The sequence below is a fragment of the Alosa pseudoharengus genome, unplaced genomic scaffold, assembly GCF_046254945.1.
Source record: "Alosa pseudoharengus isolate Yale_2024_CS ecotype anadromous, Long Island Sound unplaced genomic scaffold, YU_APseudo_1.1 YU_APseudo_1.1_scf_6, whole genome shotgun sequence".
Classification (NCBI taxonomy): Eukaryota; Metazoa; Chordata; class Actinopteri; order Clupeiformes; family Clupeidae; genus Alosa; species Alosa pseudoharengus.
The window spans coordinates 19,566,125-19,589,397 of record NW_027468848.1 but is presented as its reverse complement, the minus strand read 5'-3'; the positions used below and the strand labels follow the sequence as shown (position 1 = coordinate 19,589,397).

Below are 23,273 nucleotides of genomic sequence, written 5' to 3'. Positions count from 1 at the left end.
AGGCACACGGATAGTTGATGACTGGTGATGATATACCTCACAAGTGAGGTACAGTAAGGGAGAAGAAAGAGAAATGTAGAATGGGTTAGTATTACTTGAAATCAATGTGGTTAATGTCAAAAAGTGATCAGTGGTGCTATATATTGTTACAGTAAATCATAGTGAGAATGGGCAAGAGAGGGAGAGTTGAGAGAAAGAGAGTAGGGGAGAGAGGAGGGGGGGGGTTGTATGGCGTGGCACATGAGAAGTCCATGACAGCACTATGCTATAGCAGCATAACTAAGGCATGGTGAGGGGTAGTCGACACCAACGCAGGTATGGTCAGTGGCCACCATCTCACGCGAGACTGGGGTGCCAGTCACATGAGGATTCAGCAGGTTGGTCCATTCCAAAATCCCAGAGATGGGTGAAGTTCCACACCGCACCATACCTAACTATGGGAGGCAGTAAAGAGGTATGTTTTAAGTCTAGACTTAAAAATAGGGAGGGTGTCTGCTAATCGAATTGAGGAAGGGAGATTATTCCAGAGGAGGTGTGCGCGATAGCTGAAAGCTCTGCCACCTACTGTCGTTTTTGAGATTCTTGGAATTACAAAAAGGCCAGTATTCTGTGATCGTAACGGTCTGGGCGGGTTATATGGGACTAGGAGATCTTTAATATATTCTGGTGCCTGGCCATTAATGGCGTCTTTGCGTGTATACGACGGTGTCCACTAAGCATACCATGCTTATTTCGACCCTCTGCTCAACATAGCTGGAGGTGGCAGTGGTAATCGTGATGATAGTGTCTGTAATGGACGTGGTACAGACAGCAGGGGTAGTAAAAATAGGGCTCTGAAGAACTACAAAGTCACCCACGATAGGAACTGATTTGACCAGGGTACATTATTGTAGGCCTATAATAACGGTTTGTGGTTATAGGCTAGTAATAGTTTACTGTTGTTGGTTTACATCTTAGGCCTACTGTTTTTCTGTTAATTTGTTATATGGGTAATATGACAAAAAAGAAAGTAAACCTGCTCAAATATGTTCAACATCCAGTATTTACTGAAAGGTGCATAATTTGAGGTGCTTGCTATCCAGTGGCAAATTAGATGGGTAAATTTACCCCCTTCATAAACTTTTGTGTATATAGATTTTTATATTTACATTAGGACTTTATCTCTGACCACTTTAAAACTTTTTGAAATTTTGATGCAAAATCCAATGGTGTTGTTTTCTTAACCCTGGCGCCTAATGTTTGCCATGCAGGTTTAAATAAGTTATGAGAGGATTTTTTTTTTATTTGGTGTGAAACACACACATACCTGTTTTTATGCTTTTTGTTTGTTTTATAATTTGTATTAATATTTATTTTATAATTATTTTATTTATAAGGTAAGGTTGCTAGCACAGGTGTCTAAAAAAAGATAAAAACACTTGCACTTTCTGTTTGCAGTTTTGTGTGGTATTTGAAAAAAAAGAAAAACATTGCATTTTCAGAAATAGCCGGCCACCAGCTCATTTGAGTTTGAGACCCCTGGTCTAAAGCATATGGTCACTAGTCAAAAGCTTATTCAAATTTAGTAGGATGTCCAGTCCACATTGGGAGTGTTTTCGTTATCAAACGTCGGGCGGATGGCGCAACAAGGCGTTCCTAGGTTTCTTAATCGGTCATGGGTGTATTTGAGGTGTAACATAATTTAAACCAATGAGAATGACTCTGTCAAGCAAATTAATCTGTCATTCCCTTTAACAGCGCAAAGCGCAATGTCAAAGAATGCATCTGTATTTTGACAGTCAGCGGCGCATTTGAAGGAGTCTGCTTGCGAGACCGTATGGAACAGTCATTCCACTAAACCATGCTTTACTAAAAACCTAGCATAGCCTTAACGCATTTGCACTCGTCTATTATTTGAACTCATTGGCAAAGTGAAACTAACTTCACTGTGATGTCAGTCAAAGACAAAACAGTTATACACAGTAAGTTACTTTCACTATTGACTGACAATGGGTTACCATCGGTTACCAACACTTAGCCTAATATTATTCAAATGACCGAATAAAAGTTTATCCTGCAGAGGAGTTGCTCATACGTATCTTGTGGCAGTGCGTCTTCAGCTGTGCTCCATATGTGTCTCCCCTAATCACTTTTAACCGTCATTACCAATTTGCAAAAGATGGTGAATAACTACTCATGAGATGTACAGTATTTCGTAATATCTTTATTCTAATTATGTTTCCCATTGTAATCGTGTAATTTGTAATATTTTGCATGGACGTGCGCGTTCATGGATGATAGAAGGATGGTGCATTGTGCACACGCCAATATGACTGTTGACAATGCGCTCTTAAAATAACATATAAACAACTCGCCATAAACTTCTGACCAGGTTTCTCTTGGTCAGTGGCGTAATGCATTTTAGACAGTGTACAATAGCGATTTTTAGACAATGCGCTAGGCCACTCACTAGGTTGTTAATTACCACACCCCTGGGCGCATTGTTTAAAAAAATAGACAGGCAAAATAAGAAAATAAACTTTTCACCGGGTGGAAAACGAGTTTTACGCCATGCACCAGGGTGGCCTGAGGCATTTTGTTTTTTTTTCATGTTGTTTGATTGTTGATTGTTTGTGTAGGCTATACGGGTTGAAAATGTATAGGCATGCAGTTTAATTTCCCTATTTTGACAATCGGCTAACAAACGCATTTCATTTGCAAAAGCAACCTGGTCAACACACAGAGGCATAACTCCGATGACACTAACAATGTTCGTGACGCTATGTCCTGTCAACCTAGCCTATCTTCTTGTCTCTATTGAAGTTGTGTTTCGTGTGTTTACAACATTGACATCTCCCCGTGTGCGGATATATAGGGTAGCCTACAGGCTTCCAGTTACGCCGGTGATCCACTAGCATGTGATGCAAACTCCCCAAATCGCGACGCTACCCTCCAAGAAGACGCTTTGATGGGCGTTCCCTTTTGTAGATGGGTGGAAACGGCAGCGCAAGAGCAGGTAGCCTAGTAAACAACCAACCATCTATATTAACAATCTCTCCAACTTTCCTCCACGCTTCATTTCGCATGAAGTTGTCCCTGTATGATTCTAGCGACACATCATACAAACACGGATATGTAGACACTGCTATGATTCATTTTTCATCTGCCATGTTTCTGTACGTTGTATTGGCGGTAACCACACTACCGGAAAATTAGGTTTTGTTTAGGCTACGTGATGATGAACCTTCCCTGCGTATTGCTCTGCTATTGGATACTTGCCTCGCGATGGACGGATTCATTTGCATAAAGTTGGGGATTGCTGAACTTTTGGACGCGCCGCATACCCAGAATCCTATGTGGGTGCGGAATTCGCTTCTCATAGAAATGAATAGGGATACTGCGTCACGGAGTTCGCATCGCATGCTAGTGGACCACCGGCGTTCGGCTATCATAACTTTTTATGATGTCCCGTGCTACAGTGGTAGCGGAGGGTCAGAAATGATGACACGTAACAGAGATGAGTAGGTTACAGAGGCCTTGAAATGAGGCGTAGCCTATGTGCTCATGAAATGCGGACAGATAGCCACTCCGGACAAATGTCTAAGAAGGACACACTCTCTCTGTCCGAGCCATCGCAAAATACCTTCATGTCAGCCCCGGAGGCCATTTTACTTCAGCCATTGCCAAATTATGTATTTTGCATGATATCTCCTGAGTAAAACATGATAGCACAGAAAGGGTGATGTCTACCCCCATGTTTTCATGGTCAAGGATGATTCATGATTCATGGTACAGTGATACCAGTATACACAAAAGCAAACATGCACACACTCATTTACAGTACATACACAAAAGTTGCAAGAGTAGGGGATGGAGTAGGAGATGGAGACAAGTGTGATTTGACAAGACAAGGAATTGACAAGCGTGATTTGTTTTTGCGGAGAGAATGTGCAGGACTGAGTGGCGGTCATATTTTGTACCAGGTAATCGAACTGCATTGGGTTGCTTTAAAGGGACACCAGGCAAGCCTGAGTGCTTTTTCTCTACGAAGCTCCCCCTTAGCGTCTGTAGCCTACGACTCCGTTTACACGAGCATGTGTATTTTATAAACAAAGACATTTCCCTACGTTTGAGCCTTTCATTTAGACGCAAACGGAGAATTCGCCCCGTAAAACGGTTATCCAAAAAAACTCCGGCCAAAGTGTTTTTTTGGGAAAACTCCGTTTATGCGTTTGGTTCTAAACTGTGGTAAACGGAGTTTTGGGCAGCCAACGTCACAGTATGCGACAGAAGTACACCAAATGTGCGACCAATGTTTACATTTACATGTTCTCACATGCGACTTTTCAGGGTTCTGATTGGTTAATGTGAGCTTGAGCTTATCGTTAGACTGCCACTGTGGTGGGGACGCTAGCCGGGTTTCGTTAGCCTGCCTCTGTGCTGGGGATGCAGGATGTAAACTGATCCTGCTTTTTTTTTTTTTTAAATTTACATTTAAACCTTTATTTTACCAGGAAGGTCCCATTGAGACACAGTGTCTCTTCTGCCAGGGAGTCCTGGGGCCTCATGTACAAAGCTTGCGTACACACAAAAATGCTGCGTACGCCACTTCTCACACTCACGTTCGGATGTACGAAGACTGACCTGAACGTGAGAATGTGCGGTCCTCCACGCAAACTTCATGCCTGGCGTACGCACATTTCCAATGTGTATCGTCAGTTGGCGACACTTAGAGGCAATGCAGCATTAACAACAACATTAGTTGATTGTGAGTCTAGGCCTTTATTTGTGATTAAATGTTAATAAAAATGATAACATTTAGAAGTAGGCATACTTCTAGATAAATAGACATGCAACATGCGCAAATACTACTATGTTATGCAACAACCTATCTATTATGACAACTGTAGCCTTATTAGAGAATAAGAATTAAAGGTGAACTTGGCAACTATTTCAACGTAATAAACACATTTAGAAATCATTTGGATGGTTAAATGACGTGTTCCAGTGAAAATGGTGACTTTCCCCAGGCGGAAAACCAACCTTGCAACATTGAGACTACCGTCCCGGAAAGAGAAGTGAGAAACAAGAAACTCGTTTTTAAATCGTGTTTCTTACCTTGTAACATCCACATTGTTCTTCTGAACTTATGCTAACCGTTTTGCTAGCATGTAAACAAATCCATGTGCTTTATCGTTTTATCGTATCGTATCCTTTTTCCACAGTTTGAAATAGCATAATGCACAATTTCTCCAGCAGAGGGGGAAATATAGCAAATCCTGCCAAGTTTCCCTTTAAAGAAGCCCTATGCAGGTCTGGTTATTCCTTCGCTGTTTCTGGGTTTTCGCCTGATTTGGGCTCACATTTTTCACGACATAGCTCCCCCTGCAGCTTTGGTAGCAAGTGACTGCTACGCTAAACCCCCACTATCAAATCACATTACAAAAACAAAGTTCACCCAAGGGTAGGCTACTTACAATTTCAACAGCAAAAAAGCCAAGTCGGAGTCCGTTTTGCAGTCTTCTTAGAAACTACAATCTGACTACATTTTCGAGTATTTCCGCCGAGTTACATCCGGATGTGTTCGGACCGCGACCAGAAAGTTGCATATTCGTTTTTTCCGCGGAGAAGCACTAGGGGGAGACGAAGCACCCACCAAACGACCCAAAAAGTGTTGTAGAACCAACACAACGACTCTCAACCTGCATAATTAAGGTCGGTTTGTATGCTTAAAGCCTGAGACTGGCAGTTGATCCAGGTGGCCTGAACACCTGCCATAGGATTCTAATTGCTTAACAGCTCTATTGTGATGTCATCAGCCCATGTTAAGTCTATGGGGAAATTTTGAGGAGTTTTTAATTAATAGTTTAAAAAGTATAAAAGTTACAAAGCTGAAAAATACATAGCCCACATGTCTTAAGTAAGACCTACGTAACATAGTTTGAATGAAGTTTCTACGTTAAACGGTTTGGACACAATTTGGAATGTGTGTTTGCACACATTCCGCACACAAAGTAGCCTACTGGCGCTGCAAAGGTGAATAGATTTGTTTCTGGGCCAAAAAATCTATAACATTGTTATAAAACCTTTAAAATCTCTAATCACAAGTAGGGCAGTTCATCACAGTCCATCCATTGCAACTGGACTGATGAAAGGTACACCTGGCTACATTGTATTTGGGAAAAGCAGAAGGTAGCAGCATAATGTATTTATTTATTATTAAACAAAACAATCCCTGTCAGTTCCATGCAGTTTTCAACAGCTATCAAGAAGAGAGGTCATGTCATGGATTTTTGTGAATGTTTCTTCTTCTACATATGCATAAGTTTAGTCATCTAGTTCAAATGATATTCAGCTTTATTGTCAATGCACAAATTAAATACCAGTAGTCAAACAAAATGCCGTTTTACCCAGTGGTGCAAATAACTGACATGTCCAAAAGGGCCTTCATGAAATGCGTTGCGAGACTGTTCATACACATTTTAACGGGCAAAGTTGAAGAGCTTATTGTTTGTGCAAATAATATGCTGATTCATGTTTCCTTGCATTTTGCAACCATGAGGTCCATGGTTAAGCTCAATCTTTTGACGCAATCTTTTGATCTTTTCACCCAGCCTAGTCGGCGCCCGATAGAAATATTGTTTAATTTTGCGATTGAGATATCCACGCACTGGCGCCCCCCCTGCGACGTGTTCGCCCCCCGGTTTTAGAGCTATTCTAAATGCAAAAATGCATAGAGGGAGTTATGACAAAACCGTGACTGTTAACAAACTATAAACTATATAAGGTAGGCCCTATGCTAGGCCTATTACACAACACAAATTGTCACTAGGCTATGCTGGCGACCCAAATAAAATCTCCTTTGGAACCAATGGCTTACACAGTATCAAGCTGCCACCTCTTGGCGAAAAGTTAATAGTTTTGCATATCAGTAGTAATAAATTTCACGTAGCTGTGTGAATCACGGAAAGGGCGAATGAAGTGGACACTTCTAAATGGAACCCAACCCACTGTACAGTAGCTCAAGGTCTGTGGCTAAAGCAGCCATAATGAAAGGGTTATCATTGTTTGGATACTTCACACACACGTGTTTTTTAATCGCATAGACTACAACTACCAAGCTGGAATCAAAGCACATCGACTCCCCTCTCACACCCTAAACACGCACTTCGAACAAACAAAAAGCGCCTCAGTCTCACGGAATAGCCATAGGCAAAACTGTATCTGACCGGTGTAACGTTGGTACTAAATCATCCATCGCAAAGAATGATTTTTGTAGCACGTGCAACAAATATGTGTAGGTACAGCCCTGCCCTGAATACATCTCAACGTGCGCTCTAAAACATCTGGTTTAAATGGAGATGTTGATCATCACGGGTGTGTTAATAAATCTACATTGCGGCGAGTTGACACAAATTATTCACTTTGACGAATTTATGTAGTTTCAGTTACTTTACTTTGAGCCATGCTCTTCCTTACTTGAATCACCTTTGAAAATAGAGGATTGAAGTAGCCTATGGGTGTTTGGGAATGCTTTTTTAGACCTTGAGCAGAAATGTCCCAGCCCGGTGTTTAGGGTGCATCATAGACAGGTTATCTTTCAGGTAGCCTATATATTTTCCATTAAAAAACCATCACGTAGCGAACGTGTTGTGGCTAACTCACTTAGCTCCTGTTAGTATCCTAGGTTATGGTCAAAAGCAAATAAGATGACAGTTGAAAGATACAATTAGTGCTGTTATCGATTTGCTTGGTAGCCTATAAACGCATTTATGGTTTTCTACAAAAACATCAATAATCAAATTGGCCTCCATCACTCAACCATGCTAACGGTAACATTATTTTACCTACGTTCTGCTATTGATAGGATTAACATAGCCTACCTGCAGTAAAAAACAAGCATGTCGGATAAACATTCTTATTTCGGCTTCAAGAGGAAATGGGAATTACATGTCATGCAGAAATCATCCTACCCTTAGACGTTCTCTGCGGTAAACTACTGTAGCCTACAGTCTTGTCCTTGTAGGAAGCGTAGTGTCTTTCCAACCCACTTTAGAATAACTTCCAACAAAATTACGTCTCACTGCAACGACGCGCCATCTAGTGGACAAACGACTACTTATCGCCAATACTGGAAATGCAGCCATGATGATGATGATGAATATTTATTTTGGCTTTCTTTTAATCCTACTGAATTTGTAATTATGTATCGGCCGTTCTAATACCGATAGTATGTGGGTGCCTGTGTGTGTGTGTGCATGTGTATATGTGTGCACCACCATCTACAGGCCAATGAGTGTACAGTCACTAAATGTACACATAACTTAATTTTTTTAGACCCCCCCCCCCCCCATGGATGAAATTCTACGAAACTTGGCATACCCCCAGAGAATGTCAGGTTAATCATACACATAAAATTTGGTGCAGTTCTGAACGTCTTTACTGAAGAGAGGGGCGATTAAAGCAGAATGATATTGCATTTTCATTTTTTACCGGGGGGTTGCAAATCACAATTGAGTGATTATGGGCTAGGTTGATGTGGGCCCTTGAGACCAACATACCATAAAAATTTCTTCATCCTCGGTGCCACGGTTCAGGTAGTTATTTAGGAAAAACTGCATTTTTTGGGTTTCGGGGGGCCCAGCACGGAGGGGGAGTGGCCCCCGGGGACCAAACGAAATTTTTCCGTAAAAGTCTAGTGGGGCTACATACCCACCAAATTTCATGTGCCCCGGTGTTTCGGTGCCCCGGGTATCGTTGACCAAAATTTCAGGAAGTAGATAACGGGGGAAAAAAAAAAAAAAAACTTTGACAATCCCTATATGACCGCTTCGCTAGCTTCGCTAGCGGCGGTCATAATTATTTGCTAGGTAGATGAGGTTTAATATAGTTGGAATGACTGAACTAGGTAGATGAGGTTTAATATAGTTGGACTGACTGAACAGTCAAATAGGTGGATAGTGTAAAGGTTAGCCTGAGAAACTGATAGGGTGCAGGTGGCCTGGCCACCTGGCCTAGGATTCTAATTGCTTAACGGCAGTCTTAATAGAGCCATATTGTATACTTAAAGCCTGAGACAGAGTATATAGTTTAAAAGTTAAATGTAGATAGTGTAATGGATGTTGATAGACAGAAAGTTGAATGGATGTTGATGGGCAGATTGTTTAATGGATGTTGATGGATAGTTTAATGGGTGGATGAGTGAATGGTTTGAAGAGGATGAATGGATAGAAAGTTGATGAAATGTGTCTTATATCCTTGTAGAATGTAGAGACACAGAGAGAGTTGGTCTAGTTCAGTAGAAAGCAGTTGATACAGGTGCAATCAGTTGAACTGATTCTTTGATGGGGCCTAGATGAGCAGCTGGAAGATGATAAAGGTGCAAATCAAGTTAATTAGTCCATTGTGATGTCATCAGCCCATGTTAAGTCTATGGGGAAATTTTGAGTAGTTTTTAATTAATAGTTTAAAAAGTATAAAAGTTACAAAGCTGAAAAATACAAAGCCCACATGTCCTAAGTAAGACCTACGCAACATAGTTTGAATGAAGTTTCTACGTTAAACGGTTGAAGCTGCATTAACTGCGTTAGAAGAAGAAAAATAACTAGAAAACGCAATTCCAGGGAATTACTAGTGCATGAAAATGCAAAACACATGGTGTGAAATATATTGTTAAAACAGATGATGTGCTAATTGGCAACCAACATGATGAGGTTTAATATAGTTGGAATTACTGAACTAGGTAGATGAGGTTTAATATAGTTGGAATGACTGAACAGTTAAATAGGTGGATAGTTTAAAGGTTAAATTATTTGCTAGGTAGATGAGGTTTAATATAGTTGGAATGACTGAACTAGGTAGATGAGGTTTAATATAGTTGGAATGACTGAACAGTTAAATAAGTGGATGGTTTAAAAGGTTAAATTATTTGCTAGGTAGATGAGGTTTAATGTAGTTGGAATGACTGAACTAGGTAGATGAGGTTTAATATAGTTGGAATGACTGAACAGTTAAATAGGTGGATAGTTTAAAAGGTTAAATTATTTGCTAGGCAGATGAGGTTTAATATAGTTGGATTGACTGAACTAGGTAGCCTAGATGAGGTTTAATATAGTTGGAATGACTGAAAAGTTAAATAGGTGGATAGTTTAAAAGGTTAAGTTATTTTCTAGGTAGATGAGGTTTAATATAGTTGGAATGACTGGGCAGTTAAATAGGTGGATAGTTTAAATGGTTAAATTATTTGCTAGGTAGATGAGGTTTAATATAGTTGGAATGACTGAACAGTTTAATAGGTGGATAGTTTAAATGGTTAAATTATTTAATAGGGAATTATTGTAGCGAGGACTTTTATTTTGAAACAGTTGTGGAGAGAGGAAACAGTTGAACAGAATGTGTAGTCTTAATAGAATGATTATGAAACAGTTGAAGGCAGAGGATACAGTGGGAGTCATAGTTGACTGACAGTTACAACAGTTGAACAGTTGATAACAGTTGAACAGTTTAAACGTTGGATAGTTTAAAGGGACTTTTAATTTGAAACAGTTGTGGGCACAGGAAGCAGTTGAACAGGATCTGCAGTCTGTTACTGTAACTGTTTGTCAACTATGACTCCCATAAACTGTATCCTCTGCTTCAACTGTTTCAAAATAAAAGTCCTCACTAGCTAGTTAGCTAATTAGCATCATTAACATTGTTAACATAGTTAGCATTTTAGCATAACTGCTAAAAATTATTAGCTAAGTTAGCTAAGTCACATGGTTAGCATAGTTAACATGTTAGCATTTTTTCCAAAACTGCTAGAAAACATGAGCTAAGTTAGCTAAGTAACTTGGTCAGAATAATTAGCTTTGTTAGCATAACTGCTAGCAAACATTAGAGCCATTCCAACTGTCAGTTATCGTCAACTATCTACCTATATAGAGCCTTTAAACTATTTGTCTATCAACACGCATTAAACTATCAATCTATCAACAACTTTTAAACTATCTACCTTTAACTTTTAAACTTTCAACATTCATTAAACTATCTGTCTATTAAACTATCTGTCTATTAACAACTGTTAAACTATCTACATTCAACTTTTAAACTGTCTACGTCTAAACTATCAACTTTTTATTAAGCTATGCTATGTCTGTCCTAGCTTCATTTTCATGCACTCGTAATTCCCTGGAATTACATTCTCTAGTTGTTATTATTATTGCGAGATAGGCCATTTTGTCTTCGCGGAGGTCTGCGATCTCGAGTGGCCTTCTAGTTAGCATATCACAATGTGTGTGATTGATGGAGGAGGGTGGAGTGTAATGCTCGTGCATATGGAGTGTAGTGTAATGCTCGTGCATTACTTGGGATGTACAAAGAAAAGCTGCGTGGAATGCTGCGTACGCACAGTTTCATACATCAGGATTTTTTTTGTGCGTACGCTACTTTTCAGGTTTGCACGTACGCAATGTTTTAGTATGAAATCCACGCAAGCCTTTGTACATGAGGCCCCTGGTCAAGATGGCAGCAATTATTTAAATTAAAAAAGACAAAGAAAATACAACATGGGACATTGGTACAGAGCAAAGACATCAATAGCACACTAACACAGAGGACACAGAGTCAGAGACAACAAAGACTAGGGAGAGCTAATATACATTAGAATAAAATAGAACACTAGAAACAGTTACACTGTTCAGTGTAAGCCAGCTTTAAAATACTTTTAAAAACATTTAAGGAGGGTAAGGAGTCCAAGTTGAGTGTATGTTGCAGTTAGATAGATAGATAGATAGATAGATAGATAGATACTTTATTGATCCCCAAGGGGAAATTAAAGGTCTCAGTAGCATACAGACATCACACACACATTCACTAACAGCAGAAAAAAGTAATTTAAAGTATATATAATATAAAAAAACAGACAGTAGAAGATAAAGAATATACTAAAATACAAATTATACTAAAGTATATAGTTCATTCCAAGCATGTAGTGCAAAGAATGAAAAGGCCGATTTCCCCAGTTTAGTTTGTGAAGTTGGAGACTGTAGGAGTGGCGTGTTTGAGGAACGGGTGTATGTAGAAGGGCAAAATGACAAAAGACTACAAATACAACTGTGAAGTGCTTCTCGCGATGTCTGAGACTTTGTGAGACTGAAGGTCCTGGGTAGAATACACCGAACTTGCAAGCGGGATATTCTTCCTACAGGCAGTAGGGGCGGGCGAGAGAGTCTTCATTCGCCCTGTAATGAGTCATTTAGCCATATACCGACTTACGAAGATGATTAATTAACACGGAAACGTTGCCTGGTGTCCCTTTAAGCCCGCATTCTGTGGCTCTCAGATTTGGTGGTTAGTTTGTACCACTTGACAGGTTCAGTTGTGACTTCTTGAATACATCTCTGATACAGTAGGTAGGCTATGAGATGTTACAGGCAGGTCAGCATAATGATCTGTTGACTGTTTGCAGATTTAGGGCATTTCTCATTGGCAGTGAAAAGCTGTTGCACTCAAACACTGCCCACTTTATCAACGGAGTAAGTGCAGTGATGAAGGAATAGATTAAATAGATAGATATGGAAGGTTTACAAAGTGATTTCATGCTCCCTTTAAAGAGAAGCCTATTTTTTAGTATTTTCAAAATACAAAATTACAGTATTTTATTTTGATATATTGTGCTGCTACTGTAGTTGTACATTTGTAGTTCATTTTCATACACTTAAAATTAGAGGTTTTATATTTTATTTGAAAATACATTTTAAAACCATTTACCGATTTTTCCAATTGCTAACACACTAAAATGACATGCAAAGCACAATTATTTAAACTGACACACAGAGAGCAAAACCTCGTCTTCAAAACTCTACACACATTTTCTGCTTTACCCACATTTTGCAATTCAAAATGGCACTTTTCAAATGCAGTGAACACGGTTCTCTGCAAAAGACACAACAATCTGACAAAGTCACATGTTTGCCATTTCAAAACACTGGCATTCAAAATTACACTACATGAGCTAATTGACCAACATATGTGCCACCTGGCCAAACACCTCAATGGTTAATTGTTAACACTTCAATCAGGAAGTAAGTACTACGAAAAGATTCATTTAGCAGGGTATATGAGGTTTGGGTGTGTGGTTTTGTGAATTGTGTTAAGTATTTTGATAAAACCACAAAAGTTTGCAAAATTGTGTTTTAGCAATTGGAAGAAAACTGTAAAACCTTTGTTTACAAGAAATATTTGATTGCTGCACTTCTGAAAAGATTAGGTAAGAGTTTAATGCACCAATTTAAGTTTAATTTCACTACTGCTTATGCCCCTGGAAGTCATAAGTCAATGAAGCCTTTCCAGACCCACTCTCAATTTCAATGTCCTGGTGTTAACCAGGCTAGTGAAATTTATGCCGCAATTCAAACGAGACCAAACAATTATTTATCTCTGTCACTTTGAAACCCATTCATATTTTTCTTAGTCCCAAGAACTGGAAGCCTGAGGGTGAGACTTATGATATGGCCTCACTCCCACTGACAGCTCTCATGGACTTCAGCTCTTGCTGGGTGGTGGATTGAGTTCTTGCTGAGGACACTGTGCTGTCCTCTGTGTCCTGTCCACAGCGCAGGGCACGGGGCAGAGCACCCAACAGCGCCCTTCTGAACATGGTGCTGGAGAAGACGTAGATGATGGGGTCCAGGGCAGAGTTCAGGAAGTTCAACCCAAAGGACACAATGGTGATCTGGGTGAAGGTGTAGAAGGCGTTACAGTCCCATGGGCGATACGAGCGGATGACCCACACCCCGATAGTCGTCACAGTGGTGGGCAGGAAGCAAACCATGAACACCGTGACGATAACGATGCACACTCTCATCGCCTTGCGCACCTTGCCAGGTTTTCCCATTGTTCGCTTCTTTAGGAATCTGGAGATTCGGATGGAACAGAACATCAGCATGGCCAATGGGAGGATGAACTCCAGCACTGTCAGGATACGGTGCATGCCGACCAAGATGAGGATGCCACGGGACGCCTCTTTGTAAGAAGTGAAGAAGAAACACTGGGTCTTGTCACCGCTGCCCTTGATGTGGCTGTAAGCCAGCATGGGAACCCGAGGGCTGATCACCAACAGCCAGACGAACACCGACACGAAGGCAGCCTGCCGCTTGGTCATGCGGTTGAAGGGGTGGTGAGAGTGGCACACCTGAAACATAAGAACATGTTTTTGTTTTACTGTAGTTTAAACCTGACAATAGATTGCCTCATGCATTTCTTTGAAGATATATTCCAGCCATTATTAACCCTTAAATCTGATCTTAGTTTGTGAAAGAAACATTATTTGTTTTTTTTAAGAAATACAAGATATTCATAATCATTCAGATCCATTTGTGCACCATTGTCTGTTATGTTAAGTGTTATTTGCTTGGCAAGTGATGTCACTCAGTGCATCATTAACACCCAAATGACTCGAAAATGGTTGAATCGTTTGTTCACGGTGTGCAGGTAAACATATGCGCTCAAACCATCTTAAAGAATTCAACATTAAATTGTTTCATGACCTGGCCCAGCACCCCATCAACGGCCAAATGACTCCAAAATAGTTGGAATCGTTTTTGCATCGTTTGTGCATCGATTCCAACTATTTTGGAGTCATTTGGGTGTTAATGGGGTGCTGAGTGACCCCAGGTCACTAAACAAGTTTAAAGTTTAATACAGTTTAAAACAGTTTGTGCACAAATGTTTATTTTGCCTGCACAAATGGGCACAAACAAATCAAAAAACTTATTAATTGAAAAAGATTAATCAAATTAAAAAAGTTAACTTTTGTTCAAACTTCCATTGATGCTGTATACCACCAGGGTACAAAGATTATTGGCCTGGCTTTTTATAAAATGACACATAAATAATATAAAATACACTTGTTTGAGATTGATGGAAGGAAGAAGGGACATAATTCTATATTCTCATGGAACAAAGAGAATTAATGATGAATGATTAGGGTATCCTGTACACTGTACAAGTTGAGATGTTATGGTGCTCTAAGCTTAGTCACTTACAGCAAACATCACCTCACCATCTGCTAGCTGCCTGTGTCCTGAATACACTTTAAAAAAACGAGATCTCTGTGGACAACCCAGGCTCCAAAAACAGCCACAAAACAACTTGGGCAAACCTTGCCCATAAAAACATAACAAACTGTTTGAGATGCGCGTTTAGGAGAGTCTCAATTGCACGGGAGGGAGGGGGAGAAAGTAGCGAGCTAGCTTTCTGTTTTGTTTGAACGTAAACAGAAGTGACGTTACCCAGCATCTGAGAGGATTAAGATTCATCAGTAGGCGTGGAAATGTTTACATAACATGGTCAGTTTTATTTTCCTCACCTTAAAGTAGCGGTAAATGGCCACCACAGTCATAAGTGCGATGCTTGCTGAGCGATTGGAAAACATCAGGAAGAGGTTCATCCGGCACAAGCCGTCTCCAAACACCCAGTGGCCCCTGAGCAAGGCATCGATCCTCAGCGGCAGACTCACCAGAGCCAAGAAATCGGCGATAACCAGGTTGAAGAGGAACAAGTTGTTGGGGTTCCAAGCCGTCAGTTTAAACCAGAAGATCCACAGGGCGAGTATGTTTCCCAGCAACCCCAGTATGACATCAATGGTGAGGACTGGCGGTAAGATCACACCTTCCAGTTGAATACCGACTGGTGGACAGCCACTGCCACCACCACCACCAGGAATTGGAGTTGTGAGGTTTGGCTCTGAGAACATTTTTGGAAATGAAAATTACAGAAGTATAGTCAGGATTATTAATAGTTGTCAGGATTGTTAGCACTCCACATGAATAGGAATGAGGGGGTATGACCACAGTAAGAGACATTTTGAAATTTAGGACATTTGCAACTTCCTCTCTTCTCACCTTCTTCCTTTTTTCTGTGTCAAGCAATCATGTCAAAAACACAGTGTTTGCAAACAAATCAGTCAAAGGTCAAATGCAGTATTGTAGTACAAAACGTGTCAGACTGTGTCTAATGTTTTAATATCCTGAGGCGCATATCAGGAACAGAACATGTAACCTAAAAACATAAGCAAATAAGGGGAGAAGCCTGAATAATTTGAACCTGGATATTTATTCCTTATGTCTAACAAGAAATTGTATTAAAATAATATAAATGCATGTGATGAAATTAATGCAAAAATTAATCATGTAAATAGCATTCACTCATTAGTTAGTTTATTTGTCCTTACATAGGAAATTTTTTTCACATACCATACAAGCCTCACAGACATGAAATACATAGATACACACAGTCACGGTTCTTCACCCACCACCCTGCCACCACATACCCCACCCACATATATCACACAGCACATATACATCACATTACACAGATACAAACAGGAAAACCATCACCAGTTGACATTACAGAGGAATGAGGGCGTACTTAAATGAAACATACAGACAACACTGTTAAATAAATCATGAACCTTAATTAAACCTTCTCTAAATATTTATTTAGCTAGATTAGATTAGATTCAACTTTATTGTCATTGTGCAGAGTACACATACAAAGACAACAAAATGCAGTTTGCGTCTAATCAGAAGTGCAAAAAAATCTGAAAAATGCAATGTGATATACAACGTATAGACAGGTGGTGTTTCAGTAGGATGTTTTAGCTAAGATATTACATTTCAGTAATATTAGCTGCTAACTTTGGTCATGCTAACAACATCAAAGACCCTTGATTACTAACCACGTCAACCCTTTCTGGTAACTTCAAACCTTATCCTTTAGTATTTATAACATAGTTGCCATCAGGCAGCTAAAGTTAAATGATGAAATACCAATAATTTGTTATTAATAAATACGTGTTTACCATAATATTAGGATATTAGTAAACTTAGCTAGACTTAATGAAATAAATGTTGCTGTATGATGCTGATTTCTTTAGTCATCATAAACCATTTTTCAACAACTTAATATGAACACATAATCAATATAACAGAATAACAGATTAAGTCTAAAACTTTTTGTCACATTGCTATTACAAATACAGAAAATTCTACTTCCAAACTGTTACATTTTGTTTACATTTTGACCAATAGTGAAAATAGTTTGACAGGACAAACAGGACAACAAAACAGCAGGACAAACTGTGAATGGCACAGGCATTTCGAAATGTGGTTCTTTTGTGGGGCCAACAGTACAAATGATTGAGGAAGTTTCGAAATCACAGGATTACCATGACCAAATTGTCTTTTCTTATCTGATGTTGGACTTTTTTGCTACAGTGACAAAGAGTTCAGTGATCCATTTTCAAGTTTCCTCTGACTCACAATCACAGAATGATAATGGCAATAAAATGATGATGATGCATCCGATTTAAAATGGCCTTGAATGGCAACCAAGGTCGCTTCACAGATATAATGAAAATACAAACAATTAATAAAACACTAAAATAACAGTATAACCATATTAACAACTAATAAAGTAGGTAATGTCACAATCAATAGGCTAGACTAAAAATAAAGGTTAGCTCACCTATTGAAATCTGTAATGGATTCACTGTGCCAGATATCAAGGAGTTATGAATCAGGATCATTGTTTTTATGTACATATGCTGTATTTTTATTTATTTTTTTGTCTGATGCTGGATTTCTTTGCTACAATGACACGAGTTCTGTGATCCATTTTTCTGAAGTTTCAAGTTTCCTCTGACTCACATTCACAGAATGATAATATCAGCGATGAGCAAATCTCACCAGTCAACATGCTCACAACTGGAACACTGGGTCCAGCCCACAGGCTGTATGGCCCTGCAGGGGTCTAATGAGCAGAGGGAGAATGTCAGTAAACTGAAGAACAAAATAATAGCCTACTTAGAATAAAGACTTCAACAGAGTTGACTTCATTTGGACTTTCAGTGAATCTACTCACTCCAGCTGTCAGCTCTCATGGACTTCAGCTCTTGCTGGTGCTGGATGGTGGATTGAGTTGCTCTCCTCTGTGTCCTGTCTGCAGCGCAGGGCACGGGGCAGAGCACCCAACAGCGCCCTCCTAAACATGGTGCTGGAGAAGACGTAGATGATGGGGTCCAGGGCAGAGTTCAGGAAGTTCAACCCAAAAGACACAATGGTGAGCTGGGTGAAGGTGTAGAAGGCGTTACAGTCCCATGGGCGATACGAGCGGATGACCCACACCCCGATGGTCGCCACCGTGGTGGGCAGGAAGCAAACCATGAACACCGTGACGATAACGACGCACACTCTCATCGCCTTGCGCACCTTGCCAGGTTTTCCCATTGTTCGCTTCTTTAGGAATCTGGAGATTCGGATGGAACAGAACATCAGCATGGCCAATGGGAGGATGAACTCCAGCACTGTCAGGATGCGGTGCATTCCGACCAAGATGAGGATGCCACGGGACGCCTCTTTGTAAGAAGTGAAGAAGAAACACTGGGTCTTGTCACCGCTGCCCTTGATGTGGCTGTAAGCCAGCATGGGAACCCGAGGGCTGATCACCAACAGCCAGACGAACACCGAAACGAAGGCAGCCTGCCGCTTGGTCATGCGGTTGAAGGGGTGGTGAGAGTGGCACACCTGAAACATAAGAACATGTTTTTGTTTCACTGTAGTTTACTGTAAGCCTGCATGGATTGTCTCATGCATTTATTTTAAGATATACTCCAGCCATTATTAACCCTTAAAGGTGCCATGTGTAATGTCCGCCAAAAAATCAATTCATACTCCACATTCCATAAAAGATGGGGGCAGTATACCTCCAGAAAGTGAGTTGGTCTACCCTAGAGTAACAACCGAGACACGTGTATTGCAGTTTGGCTGGTGGTTATGTTGCTCGCATACCGCCTCCCATGGCCGAAACTGGTATTATGACACCTGTCGGGCTGTGGCTAGTAATTTAGCATGCTAATTCAGGTTAATATCTCTGCAGCACTATACCTCGTCATTTTTTAAATGACATCATCGCCCTAATTTCTTCTCATTCTTTTGATGCGTGTAGCTCCTTTTTTGGATATTTTTACCTCAATTCTTACACATGCCACCTTTAAATATTATCTTAGTTTGTGAAAGAAACATTATTCATGCTTTTTTAAGAGATACAAAATATTCATATTCATTCACTCATTGATTCATTCCAAAACTGACTCCAAAATAGTTGGAGAAACAAGAGTTGGATAAATATTTGTGTACCCCATTAATAACTAAATGACTTGAAAATGGTTGAATCATTTGTGCAGGTAAAATAAACATATGTGCTAAAACCATCTTAAAGATATTTAACATTGAATTGTTTCATGACCTGGCCCAGCACCACATCAACGCCAAAATGACTCCAAAATAGTTGGAATCGTTTGTGAGATTTCAGCTCTTTTAGAGTAATTTGGGTGTTAATCGGTGACTCCAGGTCACTAAACAAGTTAAAGTTTAATATCTTTAAGACAGTTTGTGCACAAATGTTTATTTTGCCTGCACAAATGGACACAAACAAATCAAAATACTTATATTCATATTTTCATCTTATGGGGTGCCAACTTCACACACACACTATTATTCACAAGTAAATGGATTAAAAAAGATGCTGTATACCACCAGGGTACAAAGATTATTGACCTGGCTTTTTATAAAATGACACATAAATAATATAAAATACACTTGATTGAGATTGATGGAAGGAAGAAGGGACATAATTCTATATTCTCATGGAACAAAGAGAATTAATGATGAATGATTAGGGTATCCTGTACACTGTACAAGTTGAGATGTTAAGAGCATTAAGATTCATCAGTAGGTGTAGAAATGTTTGACATAACATGGTCAGTTTTATTTTCCTCACCTTAAAGTAGCGGTAAATGGCCACCACAGTCATGAGTGCGATGCTTGCTGAGCGATTGGAAAACATCAGGAAGAGGTTCATCCGGCACAAGCCGTCTCCAAACACCCAGTGGCCCCTGAGCAAGGCATCGATCCTCAGCGGCAGACTCACCAGAGCCAAGAAATCGGCGATAACCAGGTTGAAGAGGAACAAGTTGTTGGGGTTCCAAGCCTTCAGTTTAAACCAGAAGATCCACAGGGCGAGTATGTTTCCCAGCAACCCCAGTATGACATCAATGGTGAGGGCTGGTGGTAAGATCACGCCTTCCAGTTGAATACCGACTGGTGGACAGCCACCAGGTATCGGAGCTGTGAGGTTTAAAGTTGTGGTCGAGTTTGGCTCTGAGAGCATTTTGCTTTTACCAAAGTAGAATATTTAAGGGCTTTGCTGGTTAAATAAGAATGAGATGAAGGGGGATCTGTATGGTCACAAGGAAAGTCCCCCCAAGTGTCCCTCCTGGAAGTGACGCACTTCACTTAGGCGGACCTCAAGTCAACCTGACAAAAAATAAAGCAGTCTTTGTCAACCTCAGGAGCATTACTAGAACACTTTATTTACACACATTACCGAGATCACACTTTGAGTTGGCTATACACACACTATCTACTGTATGACTCACTGAGTTGTTTCTGAGCACCTGTAGCATGTATGTGCTATTACAGTATGTGCTATATGTGCTTAGCGCACTAATTGCCATTACTGCTGAAACTCAAGCATAAATGCAAGGTCATTTAGAGTGCTGAAATTCAAATGATAGAGACTTTTACAGAGGAAAAGGTGACCTAATTTTTTGGAGTAAGGAAACACGTTATATAGAATGTTTTATAGTAGACTGTAAGAACAAAATCTAAAACAAATCAAAATTACACTTACAGTTACAAATGATACATAAGTAGAGACTATATGATCGTACCCAGCCTGCTATTTCAACAGACACTAAACACTTGTGTGCCTTTTTAAGTTAAGGCATTGCCATTCAAAATGTGAGACATGCCCCAGTTCCAAATGAGGGCATTGGTTATGATATTAATGAGATGCTGTGACTAGACCCAAATTAAAAAAGATGTGGTCGCAGTCTGTTTTTAACTATCATATTTAACAGCTCAATTCACAGTGGGCGTTTGCTTTAGATTGCTTTGGCACTATCTTTGAAATGGTAGGCTGTATCTATAATAGTATCTAAAATTCCATGCAATAACCACAAAATGTTGCACCAAACAAGCAAAACATTGTACATCTCTTGCAAAAAACAAACAGTTCTGTCAAAAATTGTGTTTTAGAATTGCTATGTGCTTATGGTTCAGCTTTGGGTAACACTTTACTTGACAGTATTGACATAAGAGTGACATGACACTGTCATGAACACATGAACCCTAACGCTGATCCTAACCTCTAACCCTAACCTTAACTCTAATCCTAACCCTAAAGCTAACCATAACCCTAATCCTAACCCTAACTTGTTATGACAAAAATCGAATGTCACTTAATAACAGAAGCGTTATGTCATAAACGTTTATGACTTGTTTATGACACATTCATGACAGTGTCATGTCACTCTTATGTCAATACTGTCAAGTAAAGTGTAACCCAGCTGTGCAGGTCGATAGACAAACTACATGAGTTAGTAGTTTCAAAAACTAACTGCAAGAGTTAGTTTTTGTGTCTCAGCTGTTTTTCCAGAGTTATCACCTCCTTTTCTAAAACTATAAATCTTTTTTTTTTTTTCATTTTATTTGACTGAGTGTGATTACACCATGTGGGTCCACAAACTTACTTAAGAAGCATTCTGACCGGTCCCACCTGTGGCGCAACTGGCTGGGGCACCTGCACTGTTCGCCGGCGACCCAGGTTCGATTCCCGCCCCGTGGTCCTTTCCGGATCATACCCCGACTCTCTCTCCCACTCGCTTCCTGTCATTCTCTACTGTCCTGTCACATTAAAGGCATAAAAAGCCTAAATATACTTTACTCTGTCCGTTATCTTTTTGTATATCTGTATGCTTCTCAGTCTGAAGCATTGTTGTCACTGTCATGTTCACTTATTGTCTTAAGTGTTGTCTGTGTGTGTGGAAGTGTTGTCTGTGTGTGTGGAAGCAGCGGACTCACTCTACTGCAAACCAAATCGACTATCCTTGGGTATAAATAAAAAATAAAGTTACCTTACTTACCTTACCTTATACTGTATATAAATCAGGTAGCTAAGCATTGTAATGTTTGCATATTATTCACCAAAAGGTTTTAGAATAATAAATGTCAATTACTTGTAGGCTCATCCATAGAACATTTATGCCTAGGCTTCACGCATCTTACAAGACACTCGAATTACTAACAACAGCAGTTGCTATGGGAAAGACAACGTAGGCTATATTATTTTCAAGTTTAGTACGACCACGACGGTTAATCTAAGACCCTTGAAACTAGGTATACATATGTCTATATTTACTCTTCTGCCAACATGTCACAAGGTCTAAACAGCCGTCTTTACCTCAATGCAGTCAGTGCTCTCACTTCCGACATATAAAGAAGGGAAAAGCACCTTTAAAGAGAGGTAGGTCTACTTACCGCAATTCCAAGCCGGGGGGAGGGGGTCTCCCTTTCCAGGCTGACCAGGTAAAAGTCTTTTAACTCCTTCTTTTACTAGTTCTACTATATTCTAAAAAGGATTACAGGAAAAAAATGTATAAAATGCTATAAGGTCCCTACTCTAGTTCTACGCTAATGACAGCAAAAAGTTGTCAGACAACAACCCAGGTGAAAAACGGAGCCGAGCCCCGATGTGTCTCACACCTTACTTTTTATAGTTATTCCCTACTTCTAAATATGGTAAGTAACTATTTGCCAATTGCTGATTGGCTAACTTTCTTTGAGACAGACACTGTAGTCTGACCTTGGTTTAACAATAGGCCTACACAAGATTTCTGGTTTGTAAATGTCTAGTGACACTTACAACACACATTTTAAAATATGCTTATTTTTCAAACAGGATTATATATCTGATTATATTAAACTATCTTCATCTTTTCATGTATCTGCCTTCTCTTCTCTCTCTCTCTCTCTCTCTCTCAAAGAGGTCACATCTTGTGGTTTTGGCTGCTTGAGGCAGACAGGCGCAACTAACTTCCTGTATAGTCTGTAACAGACAAGTTCTATTAAAAAAATGAACAACAAAAATATATATACATAAGCTGCCCCCAAAGGCTAAACTATATGATATTTAGTTGTAAATGCATATTCCACTGCACTGATTGACATTGTCTTGTTCCACTCAAAAATGTTGACTTGTTAACATCTAAAAACAGACACTACATGTAGGTTTAAGAGTACCAAACGCTCCTTTAACCTGTTCCCTTGCTTTGTCAATCTGTACACACAGCTTTCAATATGTCTTGTTTCTCAAGTAATCCTTACATCAGAGGACTTTGACAAGATTTGGGA

The 23,273-nt window shown here is 39.8% G+C and overlaps 1 protein-coding gene and 1 pseudogene across 1 annotated transcript; both read right to left on the bottom strand.

The window, feature by feature from the left end:
• Window positions 1-11,754: 11,754 nt before the first annotated feature.
• Window positions 11,755-15,790, bottom strand: LOC143106279 (hydroxycarboxylic acid receptor 2-like). The gene is made up of 2 exons (XM_076270521.1): window positions 15,329-15,790; window positions 11,755-14,152 (listed from the first exon to the last, which is right to left on the bottom strand). The coding sequence occupies exons 1-2, from the start codon at window positions 15,713-15,715 to the stop codon at window positions 13,463-13,465; spliced, it is 1,077 nt and encodes a 358-aa protein (XP_076126636.1). The 5' UTR covers window positions 15,716-15,790; the 3' UTR covers window positions 11,755-13,462.
• Window positions 15,791-16,097: 307 nt separating this feature from the next.
• Window positions 16,098-22,588, bottom strand: LOC143105754 (hydroxycarboxylic acid receptor 2-like; annotated as a pseudogene).
• Window positions 22,589-23,273: the final 685 nt, after the last annotated feature.

Coding starts and splice junctions, on each gene's coding strand:
- LOC143106279 (XM_076270521.1), bottom strand. CDS start 15,715: ATGTTCTCAGAGCCAAACCTCACAACTCCAATTCCTGGTGGTGGTGGT. Junction 14,153..15,328: donor CCATTTACCGCTACTTTAAG/GTGAGGAAAATA, acceptor CTTATGTTTCAG/GTGTGCCACTCTCACCACCC.